This window comes from Xenopus tropicalis, chromosome 7 (assembly GCF_000004195.4).
Source record: "Xenopus tropicalis strain Nigerian chromosome 7, UCB_Xtro_10.0, whole genome shotgun sequence".
NCBI lineage: Eukaryota > Metazoa > Chordata > Amphibia > Anura > Pipidae > Xenopus > Xenopus tropicalis.
The window spans coordinates 122,460,827-122,473,171 of record NC_030683.2 but is presented as its reverse complement, the minus strand read 5'-3'; the positions used below and the strand labels follow the sequence as shown (position 1 = coordinate 122,473,171).

General features: G+C 44.8%; 1 protein-coding gene across 1 annotated transcript in view; it reads right to left on the bottom strand.

Moving 5' to 3' along the window:
* The window catches only part of LOC116412203, an 8,576-nt gene extending 4,077 nt beyond the window's left edge, over window positions 1-4,499 (bottom strand). The window contains exons 1-2 of the mRNA XM_031905879.1: window positions 4,417-4,499; window positions 93-312 (exon numbers count right to left, since the gene is read on the bottom strand). Of these exons, the coding sequence (XP_031761739.1) occupies window positions 93-264 (172 nt within the window). The 5' untranslated portion in view covers window positions 265-312; window positions 4,417-4,499. The remainder of the gene's footprint in view (window positions 1-92; window positions 313-4,416) is intronic.
* Between the last annotated feature and the right edge of the window lie 7,846 nt (window positions 4,500-12,345).

The window sequence follows — 12,345 nt, the reverse complement described above, 5'->3', positions numbered from 1 at the left end:
ACAGCAATACCGTATCTTTCTTTGCACAAACCCTTTACTGCACATGCCATTAGTGAGAGAGCTGCCATACTGTATAGGGGCGGGGGCCTTACCTGTGCCCACGAGGGAGTTGCAGCTCTTGTGCTGATCACAGATCCTGAAGAGGCCCATGTGCAGAGATTTGGAGGGGATTGTGGCCCAGTAATCTGTGATCATGGCTGTCAGAGCCAGGAAACTGCTTCCCATAACAAGTAATAGAATGAGGCCCTTCTGCAAGAAGAACATCTCCCTCTCTGAGATACAGTAAGTGCAAACAGTGAGCCAAGGAGAGTCCTGCACAGATACAGAAATCCATCCATATAAATGCAACAAAAATGCAAGTGTTATAATGTTACAAGATCATTAGCACTGCTACCAATAGCATGTCCCCTCTGTTACCCAATTACAGATCTGTATTTTGTAGGCAGGATGGAGACAAGCAGGGCAAGATGAAGATAATATGAAAAGATGGAGACATTGGGCTAAATGAAGGCTGCGGGGAAAGATGGAGACAGTATGGTAAGGGGGAAACAATATGTGAAGATGGAAACATTGGGCAAGATGAAGACTATAGTGGAAGATGATGATAGTAGGGTCTGATGAAGACAATATGAGAAGATGGAAACATTGGGCAAGATGAAGACTTTAGGGTAAGATGGTGATAGTAGGGTATGATGAAGACAATATGGGAAGATGGTGATAGTAGGGTATGATGAAGACAATATGACAGTAGGGTATGATGAAGACAATATGGGAAGATGGTGATAGTAGGGTATGATGAAGACAATATGGGAAGATGGTGATAGTAGGGTATGATGAAGACAATATGGGAAGATCATGATAGTAGGGTCTGATGAAGACAATATGAGAAGATGGAAACATTGGGCAAGATGAAGACTTTAGGGTAAGATGGTGACAGTAGGGTATGATGAAGACAATATGGGAAGATGGTGATAGTAGGGTATGATGAAGACAATATGGGAAGATGGTGATAGTAGGGTATGATGAAGACAATATGACAGTAGGGTATGATGAAGACAATATGGGAAGATGGTGATAGTAGGGTATGATGAAGACAATATGGGAAGAAGGAAACATTGGGCAAGATGAAGACTTTAGGGTAAGATGGTGATAGTAGGGTCTGATGAAGACAATATGGGAAGATGGTGATAGTAGGGTATGATGAAAACAATATGGGAAGATGGTGATAGTAGGGTATGATGAAGACAATATGGGAAGATGGTGATAGTAGGGTATGATGAAGACAATATGGGAAGATGGTGATAGTAGGGTATGATGAAGACAATATGACAGTAGGGTATGATGAAGACAATATGGGAAGATGGTGATAGTAGGGTATGATGAAGACAATATGGGAAGAAGGAAACATTGGGCAAGATGAAGACTTTAGGGTAAGATGGTGATAGTAGGGTCTGATGAAGACAATATGGGAAGATGGAGACAAAGCAGGACAAGATGGCAACAGCAGGTAAAAATGGAGACATTGGGGTAAGATTAACACAGTAAGGCAAGATGGGGACTATATAGCAAGATGGTAACAATAGGGTAAATGGGGACAGTAGGCTTGAAGGTGACAGTAGGGCAAGATAACACCAGTACATCTAAATAGAGTCTGTAGGGCAAATAGGCACATTAGGGAAAGATGGGCGCAATAGAGAGAATTAACCAAGATTTAGCCAATAGGGCAAGAGTAAAGGGTTGGTTCATCGTTAGTTTACTTTTGATATGTTATGCCCTATTCCTGGCAACTTTGTAATCGGTCTTCATAATTTATTTGCTATAGTTTTTGAATTATTTGCCTTCTTCTTCTACACCTTTTCAGCTTTCAAATGGGGGTCACTGACCCGACAGCCAAAAACTATTGATTTGTGAGGCTTTAGTTTTATTGTTAGTTTTTTTACTTATGTTTTTATGTAGCCCTCTACTATTAGTATTCCTGCCTCTTGTTCAAACTATAGTCTGGGTGCTAAGGTAAATAAGACCCTAGCAACCAGATGTCTGCTAAAAAACTAAATTGGAGAGATGATATACAAAAAGCTAAATAATTTAAAAAAAAATAGTAAATAAAAAATGAAGACCAATTGCAAATGATTTCAGAATATCAATGTTTATATCATACTAAAAGTTAATGTAAAGGTGAACTGCCCCTTTAAGACAGCAGGGGAAAATGGGGACAGCATGGAAATCAGAGAACAGTTTGGCAAGTTGGAGACAGTAGGGTCAATGGGTACAATAAGGGCAAGATACATACATTAGGGCAAATGGGGAGAGAAGGGCAAGACTATGAGCAGTAGGGCAAATAGGGACAGCAGGGCAAATAGGGACAGTAGGGCAAGAAGGGGAGAGCATGGCAAGATATGATCAGTAGGGCAAATAGGGACAGTAGGGCAAATAGGGACAGTAGGGCAAATAGGGACAGTAGGGCAAGAAGGGGACAGCATGGCAAGATATGATCAGTAGGGCAAATAGGGACAGTAGAGCAAATAGGGACAGTAGGGCAAGAAGGGGACAGCATGGCAAGATATGATCAATAAGGCAAATAGGGACAGTAGGGCAAGAAGGGGACAGCATGGCAAGATTTGATCAGTAAGGCAAATAGGGACAGTAGGGCAAGAAGGGGACAGCATGGCAAGATATGATCAGTAGGGCAAATAGGGACAGTAGGGCAAGAAGGGGACAGCATGGCAAGATTTGATCAGTAAGGCAAATAGGGACAGTAGGGCAAGAAGGGGACAGCATGGCAAGATATGATCAGTAGGGCAAATAGGGACAGTAGGGCAAGAAGGGGACAGCATGGCAAGATTTGATCAGTAAGGCAAATAGGGACAGTAGGGCAAGAAGGGGACAGCATGGCAAGATATGATCAGTAGGGCAAATAGGGACAGTAGGGCAAGAAGGGGACAGCATGGCAAGATTTGATCAGTAAGGCAAATAGGGACAGTAGGGCAAGAAGGGGACAGCATGGCAAGATATGATCAGTAAGGCAAATAGGGACAGTAGGGCAAGAAGGGGACAGCATGGCAAGATATGATCAGTAGGGCAAATAGGGACAGTAGGGCAAGAAGGGGACAGCATGGCAAGATTTGATCAGTAAGGCAAATAGGGACAGTAGGGCAAGAAGGGGACAGCATGGCAAGATATGATCAGTAAGGCAAATAGGGACAGTAGGGCAAGAAGGGGACAGCATGGCAAGATATGATCAGTAGGGCAAATAGGGACAGTAGGGCAAGAAGGGGACAGCATGGCAAGATTTGATCAGTAAGGCAAATAGGGACAGTAGGGCAAGAAGGGGACAGCATGGCAAGATATGATCAGTAGGGCAAATAGGGACAGTAGGGCAAATAGGGACAGTAGGGCAAGAAGGGGACAGCATGGCAAGATTTGATCAGTAGGGCAAATAGGGACAGTAGGGCAAATAGGGACAGTAGGGCAAGAAGGGGACAGCATGGCAAGATATGATCAGTAAGGCAAATAGGGACAGTAGGGCAAATAGGGACAGTAGGGCAAGAAGGGGACAGCATGGCAAGATATGATCAGTAAGGCAAATAGGGACAGTAGGGCAAGAAGGGGACAGCATGGCAAGATATGATCAGTAAGGCAAATAGGGACAGTAGGGCAAATAGGGACAGTAGGGCAAGAAGGGGACAGCATGGCAAGATATGATCAGTAGGGCAAATAGGGACAGTAGGGCAAATAGGGACAGTAGGGCAAATAGGGACAGTAGGGCAAGAAGGGGACAGCATGGCAAGATATGATCAGTAGGGCAAATAGGGACAGTAGGGCAAGAAGGGGACAGCATGGCAAGATATGATCAGTAGGGCAAATAGGGACAGTAGGGCAAGAAGGGGACAGCATGGCAAGATATGATCAGTAGGGCAAATAGGGACAGGAGGGCAAGAAGGGGACAGCATGGCAAGATGGGGACAACAGGTCAAGAAGAAGAAGATATGAGAAGAGAGCAACCTTACCACAAAATCTAGTAGGGCAAAATAGTGGGGCAGAACAAGACGGCAACAGTAAGAGAAAAAGGCAGCAGTAGGGAGATATGGTAACATTAGCTATTTATATCACTGCAGCCCAATCTAACCCAATCTAACCCCTTAGTAGGGGGTACTGGGAGTTGTAAGATGGATGGTTCTGATATTTATAATAATACTGTCCCAAAAAACCTACTTTGCCCTGGGCCCTTCTACAACTAGTGCCAGCCCTGAAAACAACTCCCAGGAACCATGCCCGGGGCATTAACTTACTTAGTAATCTTCCCTTGTTTCATTTTCATTCTCAGTAGCATTTAAAGGGTAAGTACACCTTTAAAAGTAACTTTTGGTATCTTCTCTCTAATGGAACCTAATTGTAAAGCCCAGTCAAAGTGCTTACCTTGTGAGTGGGATGCTTGAACTCCAAGTGCCAAGATGTTTCTTAACCTTCCCAGTACTGGCTGCAAGGACATTGTGTAACTGTACCAAACGCTTATGCAAGTCTGTACAACAGCCGCAGGATATGGAAACCAAAGAACGCACAAGTTCAGGGGAAGTTAAGTTCCAGAGATTAGTAAAATATGGCTTTTTATGCTTTTTGATACACTTAAACCCAACCATAACACTGTCCCACTGCGCCCCCTAGTTTTGCTATAGAAGTTGCTGAAAAACATAATTATAGATGCAAGGAAATTCCCCAATGAGAATTCTACTGAGCAAAAACATCATTATAACTGCAAGAGAAGTGACCAATGAGAATGCTGATTCCCAGCACTGTGTCAGGCCCCTTGCTGGTACCTTACATATAGAGATAATGATGGCATTTTTCCCGTCATTATATGGCACAGGAATCAGACATGGGGATAAAGGGACAGACTTGTTCAGTGCTGGGAAACTGTGCTTATTGCTCCCAACTCCAATTGCAGGAACAGAGAACAGGGAGCCGGATTTACTCACATCAGCTGGGATTCTCATTGGGGGATTTCTTGCATTTTAATGCAGTTTTATTGGGCAATATTGCTTTAAGAATACAACCCTGATGTTGCTGGACTACAGCTCCCAGCATGCCTCACCCTTCATTATTTATTACATTATTCTGGGATTTGTAGTCCAGTAACAGCTGAATATAATTTGGTTGAGCAGCGCTGTGCAGCAGGGTTTAGTTCCCCTTTAAGCACCAAGCGTTGTCTGGTTGCTGGGGTCTTATCAACTTTGGCCACCAAGCAGTTGGGATTATGTGAGAATGAAGGAAGAATTCAAAATGGAGGACGTGTAGCAAAATTACTTACATGGATAGACTTCCCAAAGGAATTCGGGTAAGTGCCTTGCCCCCGCTCTAGCAAACTACCCCTTGAGACTGTTCCAGGGGAAACAGGACAAACCAGGGCCGGAACTAGGGGTAGGCAGAAGAGGCAGCTGCCTAGGGCGCAATGATTGGGGGGCGCCAGGCACGAGCCTCTCCTGCCTACCCCTAGTGCTACTTTGTCATACCTCCGCCGCTTAACATTAGCGGTGGAGGCAATGACCGATCGAATCGCACCCGCCCCTCCTCCTGTGCTTTGGCGCGCATGCGCCGTTCGGGGGGGGCGGGGAGGTGGGCGGAGTTGGCCGACCAGGTTGCCTAGGGCGCCTGGTCGGCTTGGCCCGCCCCTGGGACAAACTGTCAGGTATGTGCCCAAGCCTAGCTTTGTTCTTTTGCTACTGTAGGGTGAGTAACTTGTCTCTAATGTATTGGTTCCTAAACTTGGGGGCTCTTGGGGCTCATCTTGTTGGTTGGCTGGATCCAGACTAAAGGCCAATAGGCGGCAGATGTGGATACAATGTCTATTTGCTCTTCTAGATACTTTTGGAATCTTGGAGGTCAGTTGGATTTGTGGTGGACACTTCTTTGATTTTCTAGATATTCTTAATGCTATAGGGTGAATGGCCAAGAAAGTCACCTTTCCATATGAACTATAGGCTACATGTTGGGTCCCAAAGGGGGTCTGAATAAAACATTGCTGAGATGGAGATGTTGTCTGATCTGAGGGGTCCATGATTGGGGTACGTATCTATGGGTGGGCGTTAAGGTTGAATCCCCAAATAAAGTTCAGATTTTGGGGTGACGAGGGGCAGTTTCATCAGCGTTCTACCAAGAATCCTCATGGCTAAACTCCGGCCCATCGCGCAATCCCCTCATATTGAAAAAGGACATTGTGACATTGTGGCTCATTTCCAAAATATTAGTGCAATAAAAGGGCCACAGGAAAGCACCGGGATTGTTTGGTTTGTAGAATCCAATGGTAAAAGTAAATGTTGGCTCTGTGATACAATTAGGGCCAAAATACCTTAAACAATGGGGCTCTTGTATTACCTGTGGTCTATTACCTTGCTCATTGCCTGCTAACATCACTAAGCAGCCTTTATAAGGATATAGTTTATATTGTATTGTACACAAGAGTCACAAATATACTGTAAATAAAATTCTTAAAAATGGTACTTAGTGATGTCATTAGTTAGAACTGGAGCTTATGCCTTTATATGGGCACAGAACCCCTCAGTGACTGCTAATATCCTTATCATTTACAGTAGGGGGTACATTATCCCTTATAATACATGAGTGATACTCAGAGTTCCCTGTATAACTCAGCCTGCAGCCTTGTGCCTTTATATGGGCACAGAACCCCTCAGTGACTGCTAATATCCTTATCATTTACAGTAGGGGGTACATTATCCCTTATAATACATGAGTGATACTCAGAGTTCCCTGTATAACTCAGCCTGCAGCCTTGTGCCTTTATATGGGCACAGAACCCCTCAGTGACTGCTAATATCCTTATCATTTACAGTAGGGGGTACATTATCCCTTATAATACATGAGTGATACTCAGAGTTCCCTGTATAACTCAGCCTGCAGCCTTGTGCCTTTATATGGGCACAGAAACCCCTCAGTGACTGCTAATATCCTTATCATTTACAGTAGGAGGTACATTATTCCCTAAATAATAAGAAAACAATAGAAATAAAATAATTAAAGCATTCATTCTTGGGTCACAAAGTCGACTCCCCATATATGTTTATATATATATAAATATATATATATATATGTTTAGAATCAAAAGCTTTGGTGGAACTGTCCAACTAGAGGTGCAAGAGTCCGATGTGGCCCCCTGCCTGAGTATGTGTTTCGTAGACTACAGGTGATATCTTCATGTTGACAAAACCTGACCCATGAACATGTGGAAAGTCCCATTGGGTGTAACTACAGTGGGAGCAGACCCTGCGGTTGTAAGGGGGGCAGGCATATAAAAGGCCCAGTAAGGCCCTAATTAATAAGCACTTTCAGTAGTGATGGGCGAAATGTTTCGCCAGGCATGGATTCGTGGCGAATTTCCGTGTTTCGCCATTGGCGGATTGTTTTGCGAAACAGATGGAAAAATTCGCCGGGCATTCAAAAATTGTTGCGGCCGACAAAAGAATAGCCACGCGACAAAAGAATAGCCTCGCGACAAAAGAATAGCCTCGCGACAAAAGAATAGCCTCGCGACAAAAGAATAGCCACGCGACAAAACAATAGCTGCGCGACAAAACAATAGCTGCGCAACAAAACAATAGCTGCGCGACAAAACAATAGCTGCGCGACAAAACAATAGCTGCGCGACAAAACAATAGCCGTGGGCTACAAAAAAAAAATTTTTTGGGATGCGTGACATTTTCACAGTTTCGCGAATTTTTCGCCAATACGCGAATCGGGACAGATTCGCTCATCACTAACTTTCAGTAAATCTTGGTAGAATAGATCAATTTACCAATGTTTAAGGGCACAAAATTAAATTTGCTGTGGGTCCAATAACATCTAGTTACACCCCAGCCTATTACATTAAAGGCGCCAGCACTGGGCTAGAGGATTAGCTTTTATCCTGCAGTGGCCCTATGGTAGCACTCATGAAGTTGGCCACTGACTGCCTACAGATACAGCACTGCTCTGACTGCCTGGGCCCTAGTTTCACACCATCGCACTGCCATTCTGCACTTTAATGACCATAGAGAAAGTCTGTCCTGTAATGTTGTTCCTGCACCCCTCTCAGCTGGTATATTCCCACCCCCCTTCAGCCAAAAGCACTCACAGAAACGCTGCACTGAGTCCTCTATCGAAAGAAACACAGGATTTATTGTCTTCTTTTGTACTTGGGTCTTCCTGCAGGGTCGGATTGGCCCGCCGGGACACCGGAAAAAATCCCGGTGGGCCCCGGCTCTAGTGGGCCCTGGGGGCCCAGACCCGACCCTTGCCGGAACTCCTCCTGCCCAATCACTCCTGCCTTGACGCGTTAAATTTACACGCTCGGAGTAGGATGTTGGGTGGGGGGCCCCCTCGGGGGGGAAGGAGGCGCAGGCACCTGCAGAGCCCCTGGGGCGGGAGCCCTGGTGGGCCCTTCACCCCCCAGTCCGACCCTGTCTTCCTGTACTTTCGTATCAGACTTCTTCTCTCAAAAAAATCCTTCATTCCTTGGGCTGGAGTCTGTGCAGCTCTCTCCCTTCTCCTGCTTCCCCATAAAAATTCATAAGAATTCACTCCCCCTCTCATCAGAATGTGTAATCTGAGCTACCAGCAACTAGAGCTGCAGCAGGAAACTAGGAAGATCAAGCTAAAATGGCAGCTGCTATCTTAAACAAACAGAGGGAGCTTCTATGGCTGCTTACTCAGGTATGGTAAAGCTTTCTGCAGAATAAATATAGTGTTCTAGGTGGTACTAATGTGGCTAATATATTGCCCAAATGACTTTCCTTCTCCTTCAAAGAGTAAAGCTAGAGATAGAAATACATGGGGAGAAGCAGAATTTCACTCTAGCGCACTGTGCTGAGCTCTAACTTCACTCTTTGATAAATAGACCCCTTAGTGCAGTGATCCCCAACCAGTGGCTCAGGGGTAACATGTTGCTCCCCAACCCCTTGGATGTTGCTCTCAGTGCCCCCAAACCAGGGAGTTATTTTTGAATTCCTGACTTGGGGGCAAGTTTTGGTTGAATAAAAACAAGATTTCCTACCAAATAAAGCCCCCTGTAAGCTGATAGGGTGCATAGAGGCCCCTAATAGCCAATCACAGCCCTTATTTGGCTCCTCCATGAACTTTTATGGTGCTTGTGTTGCTCCCCAAGTCTTTTTACATGTGACTGTGTCTCACGAGTAAGAAAGGTTGGGGTCCCCTGCCTTAGTGTAACCTTCCAACCTGTTAACCTCTCTGTTGGGGTCCCCCAAGGGTCTGTCTGAGGGCCTTTTTTCTTTATATTCTCTCTCTCTCTCTCTCTCTTGGTGACCGCATTACATCCTGTGGTCTCTTAGATGCTACACAGATCTTTCTCTCCTGCCCTGATCTCAGTGCGTCTATTCTGGCTAAATTCACGCAAAGCCTCACTGCTGTAGCACCTTATACACACCTATATCCAACACTGAATTCCTTATATACCCACTTAAACCTGCCCCCCACCCAAATCCAGGCAGGCAGCGGGCAGGGAGCGGGGATTTATAGGCAAGTGCAGGGAACGCGGCATGGACACTTAGGGAGGGCACATCAATACAGGGGGCTGGGTGAGTTTGCTGCCTGGCACAGAGTAGTTATGCCACTGCCCCTCCTTTGTCCCTCTACTGCTAAAATGCTGGTCCAGGCCCTCATACTCTCCAGTATGAAGGCTCCCAGTAAAAAAGCTAATTTAGTGCAAATTCTTATCCTTTGCATTAGGGCCCTGCATTCTTCTGCTCCTCTGATTGCCCCCTACCTATGTATTGCCCCTTGCCTATGTATTGCCCCCACACCAACACTTTTCTCACAGCTCCTAAAGGCGGCACTTAGCTAGTCTTCCTCTTTCTAAAAGCGACACTTAGCTAGTCTTTCTCTGCAGCAACAACCCCTTGGCCCGTGCACTTGTTCTCCATCCCTTTTCGTTTCCGGCTGTTTCCTCCGCCTAATAGATTGTAAGCTCTACGAGACAATGACCTCACTCAGCTGTGTACTGAAACACCCAAGCACTTAAACATCAATGATTTATTTTCACTGTCTAATTTTTCTAATGGTACCCCTGTTTGTGTTGATGCCTTGCAAAGCACTAAGTAAATTGCAATATGAATAAATACATTCCCACATACATACAAGTGTAACACCTATTTGACCTATGTAAGGACAAATCCAGGCTAGTAGTATAATGTAGAGCATAGGTTACATGCGACACTTAATACAAAGGAGTGAGCCTCCGCTATATGGGAGAATTAAGATGGAGTGAGGGTGTAGTTGAACTACAACTATCTGAGGTGTGTAGTGCAATTAGAGAATGATGGACGCCAGAGGATTCTTATGATGCAATTATAACTGGTTTATTGAACTAAGCACAAGTTGAATAGTGCAGCAGGGTATATACTCACAGTCACAGCAGTATAGGACTTGGTCACAATGGAATATAGCAGAGGTGACACTCAAGGAACAGAATATCCCACTTGGAGGATGCACAGGGGATTAGCTGGATACCTGAGATGAAGACCTTTCAGTAGGGATTGTTCCGGCCGACTGTGGTCCAGGGGCGAGCACCTAACCTGGTACCTGGCGTCTAAAAACCGGTCCCTAAAGAATGACAACAGAGCCGGGGTAGGCTAAACCCTTTTACAACTCCTGGATGGGGCTATTAACTGCCATTTCTAAATAAGGTGACTACGCTCACCACTTCTAGAGGGTGCTACTAATAAATCTGACTGTGATGGCTTTACCTTGTTCACGGGGCCCTGTCCCCGACTTATCACTAGGGTATGAGGTCCCCTAGGGCACAAGATGGCTTCTGGGCCTATGTCCGGTCCAGGCTCAATTGGAGCTCTGCCCAGGACACAGCATGCAGCCAAAAGAGGAAGACACTCCTCCTTGCAAGACACTATATAGTCTGCCAAGGGGAGTGGTCAACCTGGGCTAAACCTATTAGGAGTAGCTTAATAACTGTAATCTGAGTGTAGAGGGCTCTGCCCTATAACAGTACAGATAAGAATAGATAGGGAAGTAAAGCCATAGGGAGCTTAACCCTATGGGTCCCTACACAAGGTAGAAAAATAAAAGTGAAAATGTAGTCAATTTAAGTTATAGTTTTTGGCTATTATAATTCTGTTATTATTATTGTAACCATGAAAGTCTCACTACTATGCCAAGGCATCCTGGCACTGCAGATGTGCCACAGTGACACCTAATGGTAAGAATTGGGAATGCCACAAGCTTACCTCCCGATGCAAGCGCTGCCCGAGAGTATTATTATTATTATTAACATTTATTTATAAAGCGCCAACATACCCCGCAGCGCTGTACAATAAGTGGGTTCCATACATTGGACATACAGAGTAACATATAAAGCAATCAGTAACCGATACAAGAGGTGAAGAGAGAGCCCTGCCCAAAAGAGCTTACACTCTACATTATTATTATTATTAACATTTATTTATAAAGCGCCAACATACCCCGCAGCGCTGTACAATAAGTGGGTTCCATACATTGGACATACAGAGTAACATATAAAGCAATCAATAACCGATACAAGAGGTGAAGAGGGCCCTGCCCAAAAGAGCTTACACTCTACATTATTATTATTATTAACATTTATTTATAAAGCGCCAACATATCCCGCAGCGCTGTACAATAAGTGGGTTCCATACATTGGACATACAGAGTAACATATAAAGCAATCAGTAACCGATACAAGAGGTGAAGAGAGCCCTGCCCAAAAGAGCTTACAATCTACAAATGTCCGTACGTATGTATTAAACACAGTAACAATACAAACAGGGGGACAAAAACAGCAATTAGTAAAAACATACAGTAAATAAGTGGCACGTGTTAGAGACACAGGTGGAAGGGCAACTTTGCCTCACAGAGCTTGCAGTCTTAGGGTATGTTCCTACATTCCATTGTGGTTTTACTTTGGCTATATGAATTGGATGTCAGTCAATCCTCACTTGGTGGCTGGGTGGCCAGTGACTTGGTAGGGTCCTGCAGGGTGGCTACCCTCATCCTACTTTGCTTCTGTAGAATAAACTATACCCTCATAGGGAAACAGTATGGCAGCTCCTACCCACATGTATAAATATAGGAGCAATGTTCTCTGTGCAGCAATCTATACCCTCATACTGCACTGCCTGTGTAAATGAAAATACACATATAGGGATAGGAGCTTCCATTCAATACAAACAGGGTAATAAACCGAACTTTCTTTTTGCAGAAATGCCTGTATTTAACACCCAGTATAAGTGTGAGTGACACTCTCTTCCTTTGCTGGTGAGGCTGTAAATCTGTGAATCACACCAGTACGTGTGACAGTTATACCCTTAA